At 48.4% G+C, this 12,699-nt stretch overlaps 1 protein-coding gene across 4 annotated transcripts in view; it reads right to left on the reverse strand.

Moving 5' to 3' along the window:
* The window catches only part of LOC147451987 (histone-lysine N-methyltransferase SUVR5-like), a 40,139-nt gene extending 28,594 nt beyond the window's left edge, over positions 1–11,545 (reverse strand). The window contains exons 1-2 of one of the 4 annotated variants that reach the window (XR_015188855.1): positions 11,303–11,545; positions 10,784–11,142 (exon numbers count right to left, since the gene is read on the reverse strand). Coding sequence is in view for 3 of the 4 variants with exons in the window: in XM_086517834.1 (XP_086373960.1) it covers positions 10,784–11,113 (330 nt within the window). In the remaining variant the exon portion in view is untranslated. Of the gene's footprint in view, positions 1–10,783; positions 11,193–11,302 lie in introns of all 4 variants that reach the window. The other 3 variants (XM_086517834.1, XM_086517836.1, XM_086517835.1) reach the window with 3 other exon arrangements.
* Positions 11,546–12,699: the final 1,154 nt, after the last annotated feature.

A 12,699-nucleotide genomic window follows, 5' to 3' on the forward strand; every position in this document is an offset into this window, starting at 1 on the left:
CTAGGCAAACTCAAAAAGTTGTACCTCTCATTGGTGCTCTTCCAGTCACTATCCAAGGGTACCATGGAAAGGCAGACTTCCACATCATGAAGTTAGGCAATTGTGACGCTCTCTTGGGCATGCCTTGGCACGAGAAGAATAATACACAATCCAGATCCGGAACCGTATCATCACCTTGATGCAAAAGACAAGTTAATCATCCTGAAAGTTCGACTGTCGCAAGAAAAGCCTGAATGAATTTTACAATTGCTCTGTATTTAGATGCTTTTTGAACTTTGTTTGAAAACACTGTTTGGCATTTGTTTGAAATGAATTTTATCTACTTTGACCTTGTATTCGTGCCAATTTGAGATTGCTTGATTATGGTTTTGATACTAGTTTTGATGTTTTTGAAAACATTTAGTGGTGCTTTACTCATGGCCTAGACCTTGTTGGTTATTTGCACGAGGAGTAGTGAAAAGAAAATGGGAAACTGTTTGAGAAGTATTTACTCTTGGAACCTCCAAGCAATGCAGGTTGCGGTCGTGGGAGCGTTTGGTTGTAAAAGGCTTATATATCTCATGGCCTCGGACCTTTTTAGGTTATTTACGAGAGGAGTGATGAGGGAATCATTGAATAGCTCATAACCCGGACCTGGATGATTATTTGCAGGAGGAGTGTTCATCGGCAACTATATGTTTCTGTGTCTTGTAACAATCATCTATGTTGCATCGTGATGTGCCATCCACTACATATTTCTAATTGGGTGAGATTGCCTAGGTATGTAACTTTAGTGCATCAAGACACCCGTTACAGATCAGCCGGTCTAGGTGTGATGGCTGATTTTGCTACGCATGAAAATCAAGAGCTCCAATATGGAATGAGAAAACTGAATGACCCTCTGATGTTTTTTCATCTAACTTGAGTTGTTTTGCAGATATAATCGCACATGATTAGTCTTCTTTCAAGAAGGGGGGATGCCACAAAATCCTGACATGTAAAGTCATTGAAGACCGTAGCCAACCTGCAGATCTTGGTCGATGTCAGGTGCAGTAGAATTGAAATGGTGAAGATCTAGGTTTTACACTTCCACAAATCCTGAATTATTTCCTTGCGTTAATGATTGCTTTTAGCTTGAATGATGGTTCCTTTTACTTTCCCTGAAGAGAGGGAATGAGAGAGAGCGGTAGAGATGTGTAGAGACAGAGAGAGAGTGTCACAAAATGATGACGTGGCATGTCCAACTGATGGATATGATGGATAAAATGACTATTTTAAAAGTTATCCCAACTTATGAGGGTTCCGTCCGATGGGGCCCATGTGGCATGGAGACACAAAAAGATTAACAAAATTACCTGCAACTAATGACGTGGTAGATTTTTGCAAATCGCGCTAACGTGGCAGACTATACGGACGTCCGCAATTTGCGCATACACGATGACGTGGAAGTTGTACAGATTTCCACAAAACGTGCTGGTTGTTTTTGAGCCAGATGCTTTTGGGACCTAAAGCTTTTGTACTGATTGCTTTTGGGCATCCCTTGTACTGTTTATAAGAGCCCTTGGGGCCTCACTCTACATAGCATCTTGACGCAGAGTCTAAGAGCAGAGGTCCCTCGCGAGTTATACTTTGCAATGATTAATGATAAAGAAATACCGAAAGGGGAGCCAATCTTTGGGGCCAATACTTCTAGGCGCGGAACTCCGCCGTGCCGTGTCAACTCTCTCTCTCTCTCTCTCTCTCTCTCTCTCTCTCTCTCTCTCTCTCTCTCTCTCTCTCACCTAGAGGACAATCCCCCTTTGCTATTTTGGGTAATGACATATGGGAGTTTTCCAAGGATGGTGACATTATCATACTAGGGGATTTCAATGCTAGGATTGCCCACCACCAGACAATATTTTATGATACTTCCGAGGAGATGCTTAGGGAGCTTGACGTTACAAAGATGGGTCTATCCAGACTATCACAAAATGAGGAATACACTGAATATGGCAGATACTTGATAGATATGGGAACCGCACATAGATTGGCCATTGTGAATGGCCTAGTTTTCGACAGCTTGAGGTTTTACTTGCTTTCCACACCGACATGGTGCCAGCACAATGGATTATGTTATGGCCCAGCCAGGTCTCATTCCATTCTTTCAGGATTTCATGGTGGGCACTAGGCCAGTTGGAGTAGCAGTTGATCATGCTATCTTGTCTTTCACCCTGACGTTTCAGTTCAGCACAGCTCCATTAGGAGAGGTCCCCACACACACTCGGTATACCTTCATGAGGGAGACGGATTCTGTGTATATGGATGAGATATACAGGCAGCTATGCACCCAAGAGCCACGACGGCCACTAGATGAACTCACTCAAATACTGACAGAGACGCTCCATGATGCAGCTTCAAAGGCATACCCCCACAACCAACCCACACGGAGACGATCTGGGAGCATGCCCCAGAACAGTTGGTATGATGAGGAGTGTAGAGAGACAAGGATCAAATTACAGAGGGAAGTGCTCATGGGTATTACCACACATAGACAGTCACGGAGTGCGACGAAAGAAAAGGGCTTATTCATCTCAGCTAGAGCGGGATCTGTATCAGCTATTTATAAGTCGGGACTCAAGCGAAGCATGGAGGCTATTCCATGAGCATTCACCACCACCACCAGTCACCTCCATTGAGACATGGGGGGAATATGCCGCATCTCTCTACACAGCTTCAGGGCAACCACCTCTGCCGGACCCACTAGAGACATGCTTGGAGACATGTTCTTTCTTTATTGCCGAGAGGGTAAGGAAAGCCATTGATAGGATGAAGACAAGGAGAGCACATGATCATGATGGTCTGGTAGCAAAGCACTTCATCCATGCCAGAGACATGCTTGCAGAGCTCCTGGCTATGATGTTTAATCGAGCCATGTATGAAGGCTTCCCTGAGACTTGAAGTATGTCTACAATTGTGCCTATTTTCACGTCAGGAGATCCCATGATTCCCGGGAATTATCGCACCATCATGGTTGGTCACACATTAGCTAGGCTGTATGCATCCGTTCTTGAGCAGGAGCTGAGTAGATGGGCAGAGCGAGAGGGAATAAGAGCACCAAGGCAAGCAGGTTTCAGGAGAGGTTTCTCCACTCTTGACCAAATTCAGATGCTCATAGCTATTATTGAGGAGGGTAGACACCATGGCAAGAGGATCTATTGTAGCTTTGTGGATTTCCGCAAAGATTTTGACACAGTGCCGAGAGCCAGACGTATGCGCAGACTACAACAGGACATGGGTGTGCATACAGAGCTGATATGGTGTATTCTGGCTCTATACAAGACAATGATGGGGCGGGTACGCACCACTGAGGGAATGTCTGACATGGTCCACTCCACTATTGGAGTAAAGCAGGGATGCCCCCTATCCCCGACTCTTTTTGGGATGTATGTGGATGAGTTTTCGGACTATGTAGAGCGTCAGGGAGACAAGGGGGGCTCAGCTAGCAAGGAAATGGATTCCGCTGTTACTATATGCTGATGATATTGTGCTAATTTCTGACTCTCTAGAGGGGATGCAGTGTCATTTGGATGCTCTGCATACATTTGCTCGTGACAGTGGATTGTCTGTCAACCTGGGGAAAACCAAGGTTATGGTGTTCAACACCACACCACAGTGGGTCAAGAGCCGCACCCCCCCCCCCCCCCCCCCCCCCCCAGGAGCAGCATCCTCCCCGCCTTCTGCTCCCGTCGCCTCTCCACCCCGCCCCTCTACCTGTCGCCTCTCCACCCCGCCCCTCTACGTGTCGCCCCATCCCGCCCCTCTTCTCCTCCTCTCGCCCCAGCTCCCTCTTCTCCTCCTGCTCCAGTTTCTCAGTCGGCTCAGGCGACTGGTCCCTCTCCGGCGGCTAGGAGATCTCTTGGCAGCACTTTTGCCACAAGTCGCCTAGCGCGAGAGGGTCAGCCCTTCTTGCGGCCCCCTCTGCAGATTCAGACATCCTCCCTTGCAGCCATCCCTCGTGGGCTGACAAGCATTGACATCAGACGCCGCTGGGACTTCTTCGACTACGGGTTCACTCGTTTTCTCGGCGACTCCGCAGCAGACCATGAAGCAACCTGTTTCAAGGTCCATGTTTTGTTCCTCGCCGCTAGGGGGACAGAGGCCCTGGACTCAACAGTTGGTTTCTCCTTCCCCCTATGTGGTAGGACCGAGACAGAGTGGTCCCTTGACTCAGTGATGGGATGGTTGCATACACAGGTTTTAGAGTTCTCTCACCACATGGGAGAACTTGGAGTTACAGATATGCTGCAGACTTTGTGGCCATTGGCCAAGTTTGCGGTGACACCCCCAGACTCAGCAGGATGTAGGTACATTGTGGTGTACTTCTTTGTTGAAACGCAGTGTTTGCCTTGCTATGTATACATTCATGAGGACTCCTAGACAGAGGAGGTTGCGCTACGTACAGCTCGCTCTGCTTGGGCTTGGGCTAGGCACTCACTGCAGTCACGCCTATCTAGAGGCCGCTCGGATGCGGATTACTCCCCATCCAAGCCTGCCTCGAAGATAGCCCGTCTTACTGCTGCGGCAGCATTCGTTCTCTCTCGCTCCCCATGAGGATCGTCTCATGGAACGTGCAGGGACTAGGTGGGCCCCAGTTTCAGCGACAACGGGGCCGATTGCGTCAAGGGGCTTCAGCGTTGCCTTGTGGGAGGAGAGATTGATCTCCTTATGCTCCAGGAGCACCATCTGTGTGAGAGCCGCATTCGGCGTTGTGGTCAAATTTTGCGTGGACGGTATGATACCTTTTGGTCAGCTGCTTTTGGACTTGGAGGCATCCAGAGAGGGGTATGTATGACTATTGCGGACTCATTGCAGCAGGCCATTGTAGGCAGAGGGATTATTGTGCCAGGCAAGGCTCGATGGATTACTATGCAGGTTTAAGGTGGCCTTGTGGGCTTCCTGAACATCTATGCGCCCAATGTGGCGAGTGCTCGTGCAGAGTTTTGGTCACAGATTGTTGAGTCTTTGCCGCAGGCCGACCATTGGTGTATAGGAGGAGACTTCAACATGTTGGAGGACCCTTCTGACAGGATTGGTGGCAGCCATGCTACTGTGCATGGAGTCGAGTTGGCTGCTTGGGAGAGGTTTTGTATGACTTTGAGGGTCTCGGATACATGGCAGCACTCAGGTTTTGTGAGGCCCCCAGACAGTCTTGCCTTCTCTAGATCGGACCGCAGAGTGGGAGGAGTGAATCTATCGCGGATAGATCGCTTTTACACTAGTGACCACTTCAGTGACTTGGGGGGTTCAGTGGGCATCCTGGCAGGGACTTCCTTCTCGGACCATGCACCAGTGATCCTCACAGTGGCAGACAGGCAGAGGAGTGGGAGCACGATGCTCCGCATCCCAGAGAGGGTCTTGTTGGACTCAACACTAAGAGAGAGGGTAGAGGCTCTCTGGACAGAGGGTATGGACAGACAGGATTCACCTGTAGACAGAGTGGCCGCGGGCCTAGCTCAGCTTAGCCACTTTTTTCTTCAGGAGTCCTTGGCTCGCCGGGCTGCAGCGAGAGAGGCGGAGCAGCGTCTCAGACGGGGCATTGCTTCACTGCAGAGGATGCAGGAGCAGCATCCAGACAGTCCATGGTTGGAGGAGCAGTTACAGTAGGCTCGACAGGAGCTTGCTAGCACAAAGGAGAGGCGTCATGAGTTTGCCTTCCACCGACAGGCATCTCAGTGGACTCAGGTGGGTGACAAAGTGACTGGTGCTTTTTTTGAGACAGTGGGGCCTCGGCATTCACATGCCAAGGTCAGTCAGTTGAGGAGGCCCGATGGGTCAGTTGCTTGTGAGCCCGAGGATATGCGTGCAGTCGCTACTGACTTCTACCATGAGTTCTGAGCCTCAGTCAGAGCGGCAGGATGCATGCAAGGAGCAGGTTTGGGCAGAGATGCCATGTCTTGTGACAGAGGAGATGCGCCAGAGGCTAGAGATGCCACTTCAGCTTGAGGAGCTGCACACAGCTCTGAGGGCCCTTCCTCGTGGTAGCTTTTTCTTGGAGTACTGGGACCTGCTTGGCCCAGATCTGTGTAGTGCTTTTCAGTACATTTTGCACATAGGAGTGATGCCTAACAGCATGAGTGAGGGCCTGATCTACCTCATTCCCAAGGAGGGTGGCTCCTTGGATGAGATTCGTCAGTGGCACCCCATCACCATCCTCAACTCAGCCTACAAAATTCTTGCCAAGGCTCTGAGTTTGAGGATTCAGCCACTTCTAGAGAGCCTTATACATGGGACTCAGACAGGTTTTGTCAAGGAACGCAGTATCCTTGACAACATCTTTACTTTCTGGGAGGCTTCTGCCCTGGCACGGCTCCGTGGTGAGGACCTTGTGATTCTTCTTCTCGATTTTGAGAAGGTCTACGACCGAGTTGACTGGGACTTTCTAGAGGGCACTCTTCGCACGATGGGCTTCTCAGATGCTTGGATCAGAGGGATGTCAGCTTTGTACAGACAGGCTCACAGTCAGGTGCTTTTGGCAGGGGGGAGAGGTGCGCGCTTCATGCTGACACGCTCGGTCAGACAGGGCTGCCCTCTTGCCCCCTTTCTCTTTCTGTTCTATGCGGAGGCGATGAGCAGATTTTTGGTGTCACAGCAGGTTGGTTTCGGGGCTTAGCACTCCCTATTCGGGGAGAGGAGTTACTGGACGCTAAGTTTGCCGATGACTCAGCCTTGTACTTAGATGGCCAGGAGGCCAATCTTCACAGATGTGAGCAGGCTTTGGAGACCTTCTGTTGTGCATCGGGCGCACTGATCAACTGGAGAAAGACAGTGGCTTTCTCAGTTGGTAGTGCTCCTATGCCAGATTGGATGCCAGGAGAGGGTTTCACGTGGATTCCCCCAGGGACTGCAGTTCGATACTTGGGTTGTCAGGTTGGTTTGGACTTGTCTCCCGAGCAGCAGATTGCTCCTCTTCTCTTGTCCATCAGGAGAAAGCTGTTACATTGGAGCTCAGCACGTATGTCGCTGGCTGGTAGAGTAGTAGTTGCCAACCAGTTGTTGTTGGCGACTATGTGGTACATCACCTCCTGCTGGATCTTCTCGAGTTCTTGTATCAGCCAGGTAGAGAGGCTGATCAGGAACTTCCTTTGGTTAGGACGTGACACACAGATGGCCCGAGCCAAGGTGGCTTGGTCGGTCATCACGCTTCCTTGTTCTCAGGGAGGGCTTGGGATCATTGATCCAGCACAGCAGAGCAGAGCCCTTCTAGGGAAGTTCATAGTCAGAGGACTTCTTCCAGGTGAGGAGCCCTGGAAGGAGTTCTTGTTGCAGAGGCTTCGTGCCAGGGTGCCTCAATCAGGAGGCCCTTGGCAACCTTCGACCAGATGGATCTTTACAGAGATGCGCCGAGTTGGTTTGAGCAGGAGACTAGAGGACCGTTTCGCTGTGAGTTTGCTTCGTTCTTGGGAGCTCTTACGGCGTGGCCTAGAGCAACGACAGTTGATGTGCACGGAGGAGCGCCTACGGCAGCCCCTCGTCTGGAACCCCATGGTTAGCACTCAGAGAGGCCACTTGGTTGGTAGTCGACCTCATGTTTCCTAGGGTCCCATGGCAACAGGTCCAGCGCGCTCTCTAGGTGACTGGCTAGAGTTCACAGGCTTGTCAGAGGAGGTACAGGGTTTCCAGCTCTGCAGAGCATGAGAGGGGTGCAGAGCATGTGTCAGGACATCTCAGAGTCAGTTCCAGCTGAGTGGCTCACGCCTCTCGAGCCAATAGCACCCCGGTGGATGGGAGCCTTCACACGACTAGAGGTTCTCATTTCAGTTAGGCCCTACTCAGAGACTGTCCCAGCCCTGTTCTTCGAGCTTCAGGGTGGGGGACGACTATAGCGAGTTGCAGTAGAGGCCCCGCAGGTAGCAGAGTGTTGTTTTCAGAGGATCCGAGTTGTGGGCATCTTTGGGAGGACTTGCGTCATAGACCCTGACCCAGTAGCTCTTTAGACTGGCCACTGGAGGCTTTGGGCTTGGGAGTACTGTCCACTAGCACGAGTACAGTGGGATCCTGGTGAGTGGCTATGGAGGGACCCCTTCTCTTCTGCAGACCACCCAGGAGTCCCCTTCTTTCAGTACACTGTTCGGCTTGGACGGCACATACTAGCAGCACACAGAGAGGCCCTCCCCGCTGTAGCACGTCATTGGCAGGAGGAGGGTCTCACCGTCGAGTTCTTGGCAGACTTTTGGGAGAGATTGTGGGACTCCAGACAGCCGAGGCGAGTCACCTTGTTTCAGTGGCTGGTCGCACACAAAGCCACAGCAGTAGGGAGCTGGCTAGTGCATAGTGGTCTCTCGGCCACATGTGCAGCTTGTGACCATTTGGTGGAGAGTCACCGTCACTATCTTTGGGACTGTCCCTCGGCCCAACAGGTGTGGCTACGAGTTCTTCGGCTGATGCCTGCTCTCTCCACGGCTCGACAGTACACTTGGGGGGCAGCGGCTTGATCCACCCTCACGGGCCCAGCACTTCAGTTTGAGCTATTGCCCACCAGCAGGATGATAGTGCTGCAGGGGGGACGTCCTACACTCCAGCCTGCTACAGAGATTACTCCACAGGAGTGGTGCAGTGAGAGAGAGGAGTGTTGGGAGCTCATTAGTGGCCTGACACTTTGGTTCATCGGGCGGGCCCGCTGTTTCCGCATCTTTGAGGCTCGCCCTGTGCCACCAGCTGAGAATGTTCGTGACTTTTGGCTAGAGCTGATCCATACTCTCAGAGGACAGCTTGAGGGACTACAGGGCAGCTCCGACCGCATGCGGGAGCGCCGCGAGGCTTTCCTTCGACTTTGGCGCCCTGGGCCTTTCTACACCATAGTCCAGGGGGTGCTCAGATGGCACTACTGTCCACCTGTGTGGCTCTTCCCTCCTCCCATCTCTTGATTTAGCCTCATTTTATATATGCTGTTTTTTCATTGGGAGAGTCTCCCCATCATGCTTGTTGTAGCCCTCTCTTGCAGAGGAGGTTGTAGCCCTATGGGCAGTTTTCATTAACTAATAGAAGGATCTTTTTCTCGGAAAAAAAAGTAAGGGCATGCAACGGCAAAGAAATCTCCCCAAACTATCCGATAAACCTCTGATAGTAAGAACACAATCCGAAGAAACTATGTACATGATGTACATCCCCCGAAGGTGGACAAATGTGAATAGCATTAGGCTCCATGCTAAAGTCGGACTCTCCGTAGCACCTTCAAAGTTTATATTTTTAATAGCGTCAATGTGGCGAACGCCTTTCACAACATAGATTGAATGAGTAGTCAATTTCACGTACATCTAGTGCTCACTTTTGTGAGCACATGCATGGTTAAATGGGAACCATTTTCAAATAGAATGTCCCATTAGATACGGTTTGCCACTCTCAAATCGAATGATTAGACACTCTCTAGCCGCCTCTTATTGAAATGAACTTAATACTCACATAGAACTACAAGAATAGGCCCTAGTTTACAACTTATGCGCCTATAACTTCATGTTGCTTTTTCCTAGTAATAGAGAATCCAACCCACTTGGTCCGCAATCCATTGTCAACGCTCTTTTGGCTCTCAACTCTTCCTTGAAAAGTAGAGTTTTTGTTGTTGTATTTGTTGCATGCTTATGAGACACTCTCAAGACACAACTTAAAGGGAAGGGGAGGGACAACGGCCCTTGGGTGCCTTTTGCTTAGCCTTCCTAAAAGGATGATTAGCGCCTTCTTGCTTCTATCAACAATCATAAATGCTTTGCCCATTGCAGCAAAACTTCCCCACTTATTTTTTTTGTGAAAAGAAGAACATCTGAAAGCAATCTAAAAACATGGAAGTGGCAATGTGGATTAAAAGATTAAAAAAATACGTTAAAGTTGTCACGTACTATAGAGAAACACGCAAAAACAAGTCCATTATGAGGCCTCCGATAGAGGCTAGAGATGACGTTGCTCTACTTAGTAATGATACATATTATCGATCCTTAAAATGTTGTTGTAAAGAAACTCTAATAGTATGATTGTATTTGCCATATCTTGCACACTTTTCTATTTCTCATGATTTTGATAGTTCACACCATAAAACTCAAAATTCACCTATGCGCAAAGTGCAAGTTAGGCCATGTACTACATGTTTACGTCGAACCCTCTTGCAATCGGTGTCAATCTAACAATCTTCAATCCTAGATTAACAAGCTCGAGTCGCTGGATTCGAAAGAAAAGAATCTCTCTTTCTCTATATGCATTCCATCTTTTTACTTAAATAAGGAGCTACAAAGGACCACACTTCTTTGTTCTCTTCAATAATTTTGTAAATTTTTGTGCATGTGGAGGTTTACCAGGTCATGCATATCTAGGGAAGATCTTGCAATTGTTGTCCCCTTGGCAATCGTTAAAAATAAAATCCTTGTTTCTCTACAATACCTCATCTTGTTTCCATCGAAAGATGTCAAGCTGATTGATTTAAGAGACAAAACCACAATATCAATGGGTTCGAGGAAAAAGATAAAAACAAAGAGCCACCTTTATCCACCTGTACACAACATCTATTCCACAATATCAATTGTCCACAACTTGACAAAAACTTCGCGATGTAACAACTTCATGTCCACTCATATGACTTCGCCATTTATCTAGACATATCCAAGATATCAAAAATATACCAACGAAAGCAATGCAAGTTATATAGACTCATAATTGTCATCAATCTTGAACTAAATAACACTCTTTCATACCTATATATCGAACAGTTTGGCACAAAAAAAAACAAGGAGGCAGCAAACTTATGGATTGGCAATATCACATAAGATAGGGAAGACAATACCTTGATCCAAAGAGGAACTCTCCCTTCTACCATGCCATGGAGCAAAGTAGGCGAAGAAGAGCATTGATTTCCTTCATGCTTAAGAGGATGGGGTAGATGAGGGGTAGATGGTGGTGAATGTGTGTCGAGTGTGCGATTTGGCGCCGATGCGTCCGGAGGGCAGGAAGCTTGAAGTTGCTCTCCCTCTCCATTGGGAGCAACTCTTGCAAGATCCACATGGAAACCCAATGTCTCTTGCGGTGGAAAAAAGCGAAGCTGTGCCTTGGGTGGCAGTACGATAGCTGGCGCCACTTGATCCCCTGATTCTACTTTGCCCTCCTGGCCCTCCATTTTGATCTTTTTTCAGAAAGGCTTAGCATCTGCATAGGGTGGAGCAAGTGAAAGTGCCCCCATCAACCCACATCTAGAACTTGCAATTAAACAACTCCATGTGAAACCCAACAGCCATACACTTAAAGAAAGCAAAGGAGAAGCAAAAGATGTTCATGCCACCAAGAGAGGGGCAATTTACCAACTTACTTGTGAAAGGGGGACCTACTTAGGATGCCACCATGTGTTGCAAGAGAGGATGAGGAGGAGGAGAGAGCGCAGAAATGGGTCTTTTGTACACCCATAAACAACGCAAATCGACTCTATCCTCGGTCGGAGCCGTTCAATCAAAGGCTTAGGCCTGCGCTTTGGCTATGGTGTGATGCAAAGGTATAGAAAGGGAAGCCCAATTAGTATTTTTCTCAATCTTCACGAGAGCCTAATGTAAAGCGCGTTTTCTATACAGTTCTTCAAATTTGAGACTTTTAATGTGAGGAGACGCTATGGTTTTTTTTTCCCACTATGGAGAGAGAGAGAGAGAGAGAGAGAGAGAGAGAGAGAGATGGGGGTAGGGGGAGAAAGAGATCCTGAGGCTTTTTGGCCTGCCCAAAGGGCTAAGGCCATAGTGATATGTTCCCTTTTTGTTAGTGAAAAATCTCACATGTATTTTAAAAAAATAAAATAAAGAATTAAAATACTTTATTGGCGAGTGCATTGCAACATTCAAGAAAGAGTCATGAATGCTAGTGGTGGGTTGTTGAAAAATGTGAAGGATCCAATGTGTATGAGTGGACTAAAAATATAAAACTATTTATGTATTTTTGGTTTGCCCAAAGGGCAGAGGCCCTCCAATCAACTGACTTGGGCAGAGACCCTCCAATCAACTGACCTTTTTGGCTAATGAAAAACATAAGAGAGACTAAATATTGACGTCTTTTATGATTGGTGGGACATTTATTAGAGAGACATGAAAGTGTCAAGGGAATGATGGGATGTGGTATGAGTGAACCTTATGGAGACGTAAATCAGGGTATAGTCTCCTCTCCTCCCAGCCTTGCTCGCTACATGTGTACATGTGTGAGAATGCACTCCCTCTAAAGCTCCCCAGCCATAGCTGCCCAAACTACATGCGCCTACTTTCTAAAGTTGAGTGGGCCCCTAATTCCTCACATAAGTAAGAGCGCATATTGTGTTAAAGGTGAGTAGCATTGAGGAATCGCCAGTGGGTAGACATAACCAATGTGTGCCAAGACTTCCTGCTGCATGAGCAAGAGGAGACCAACACAGATCAGTTGTAATGCTCAAACATTAATAGGACTCACCATGCCAGTCCTCTATGCTGCAGAGACCTCTTGAGGAGCTCTCTAATGGTTTCTCTCTCTCTCCCCCTCCCCTTCTCTCTCTCTCATCATACACACCCATAGCTATCACTACTCCCATCCACTTGTAACCACCTGCACAATATTGGATTTGACTCGCCTTCGGCCACCTTGCATATGCAAAATCAAACTCTCTCTCTCTCTCTCTCTCTCTCTCTCTCTCTCTCTCTCTCTCTCTCTCTCTCTCTCTCTCTCTCTCTCTCTCTCTCTCTCATATGTGTGTGTGTG

This window comes from Adiantum capillus-veneris, chromosome 8, assembly GCF_014529385.1.
Source record: "Adiantum capillus-veneris isolate H3 chromosome 8, ASM1452938v2, whole genome shotgun sequence".
In the NCBI taxonomy this organism is placed as follows: domain Eukaryota; kingdom Viridiplantae; phylum Streptophyta; class Polypodiopsida; order Polypodiales; family Pteridaceae; genus Adiantum; species Adiantum capillus-veneris.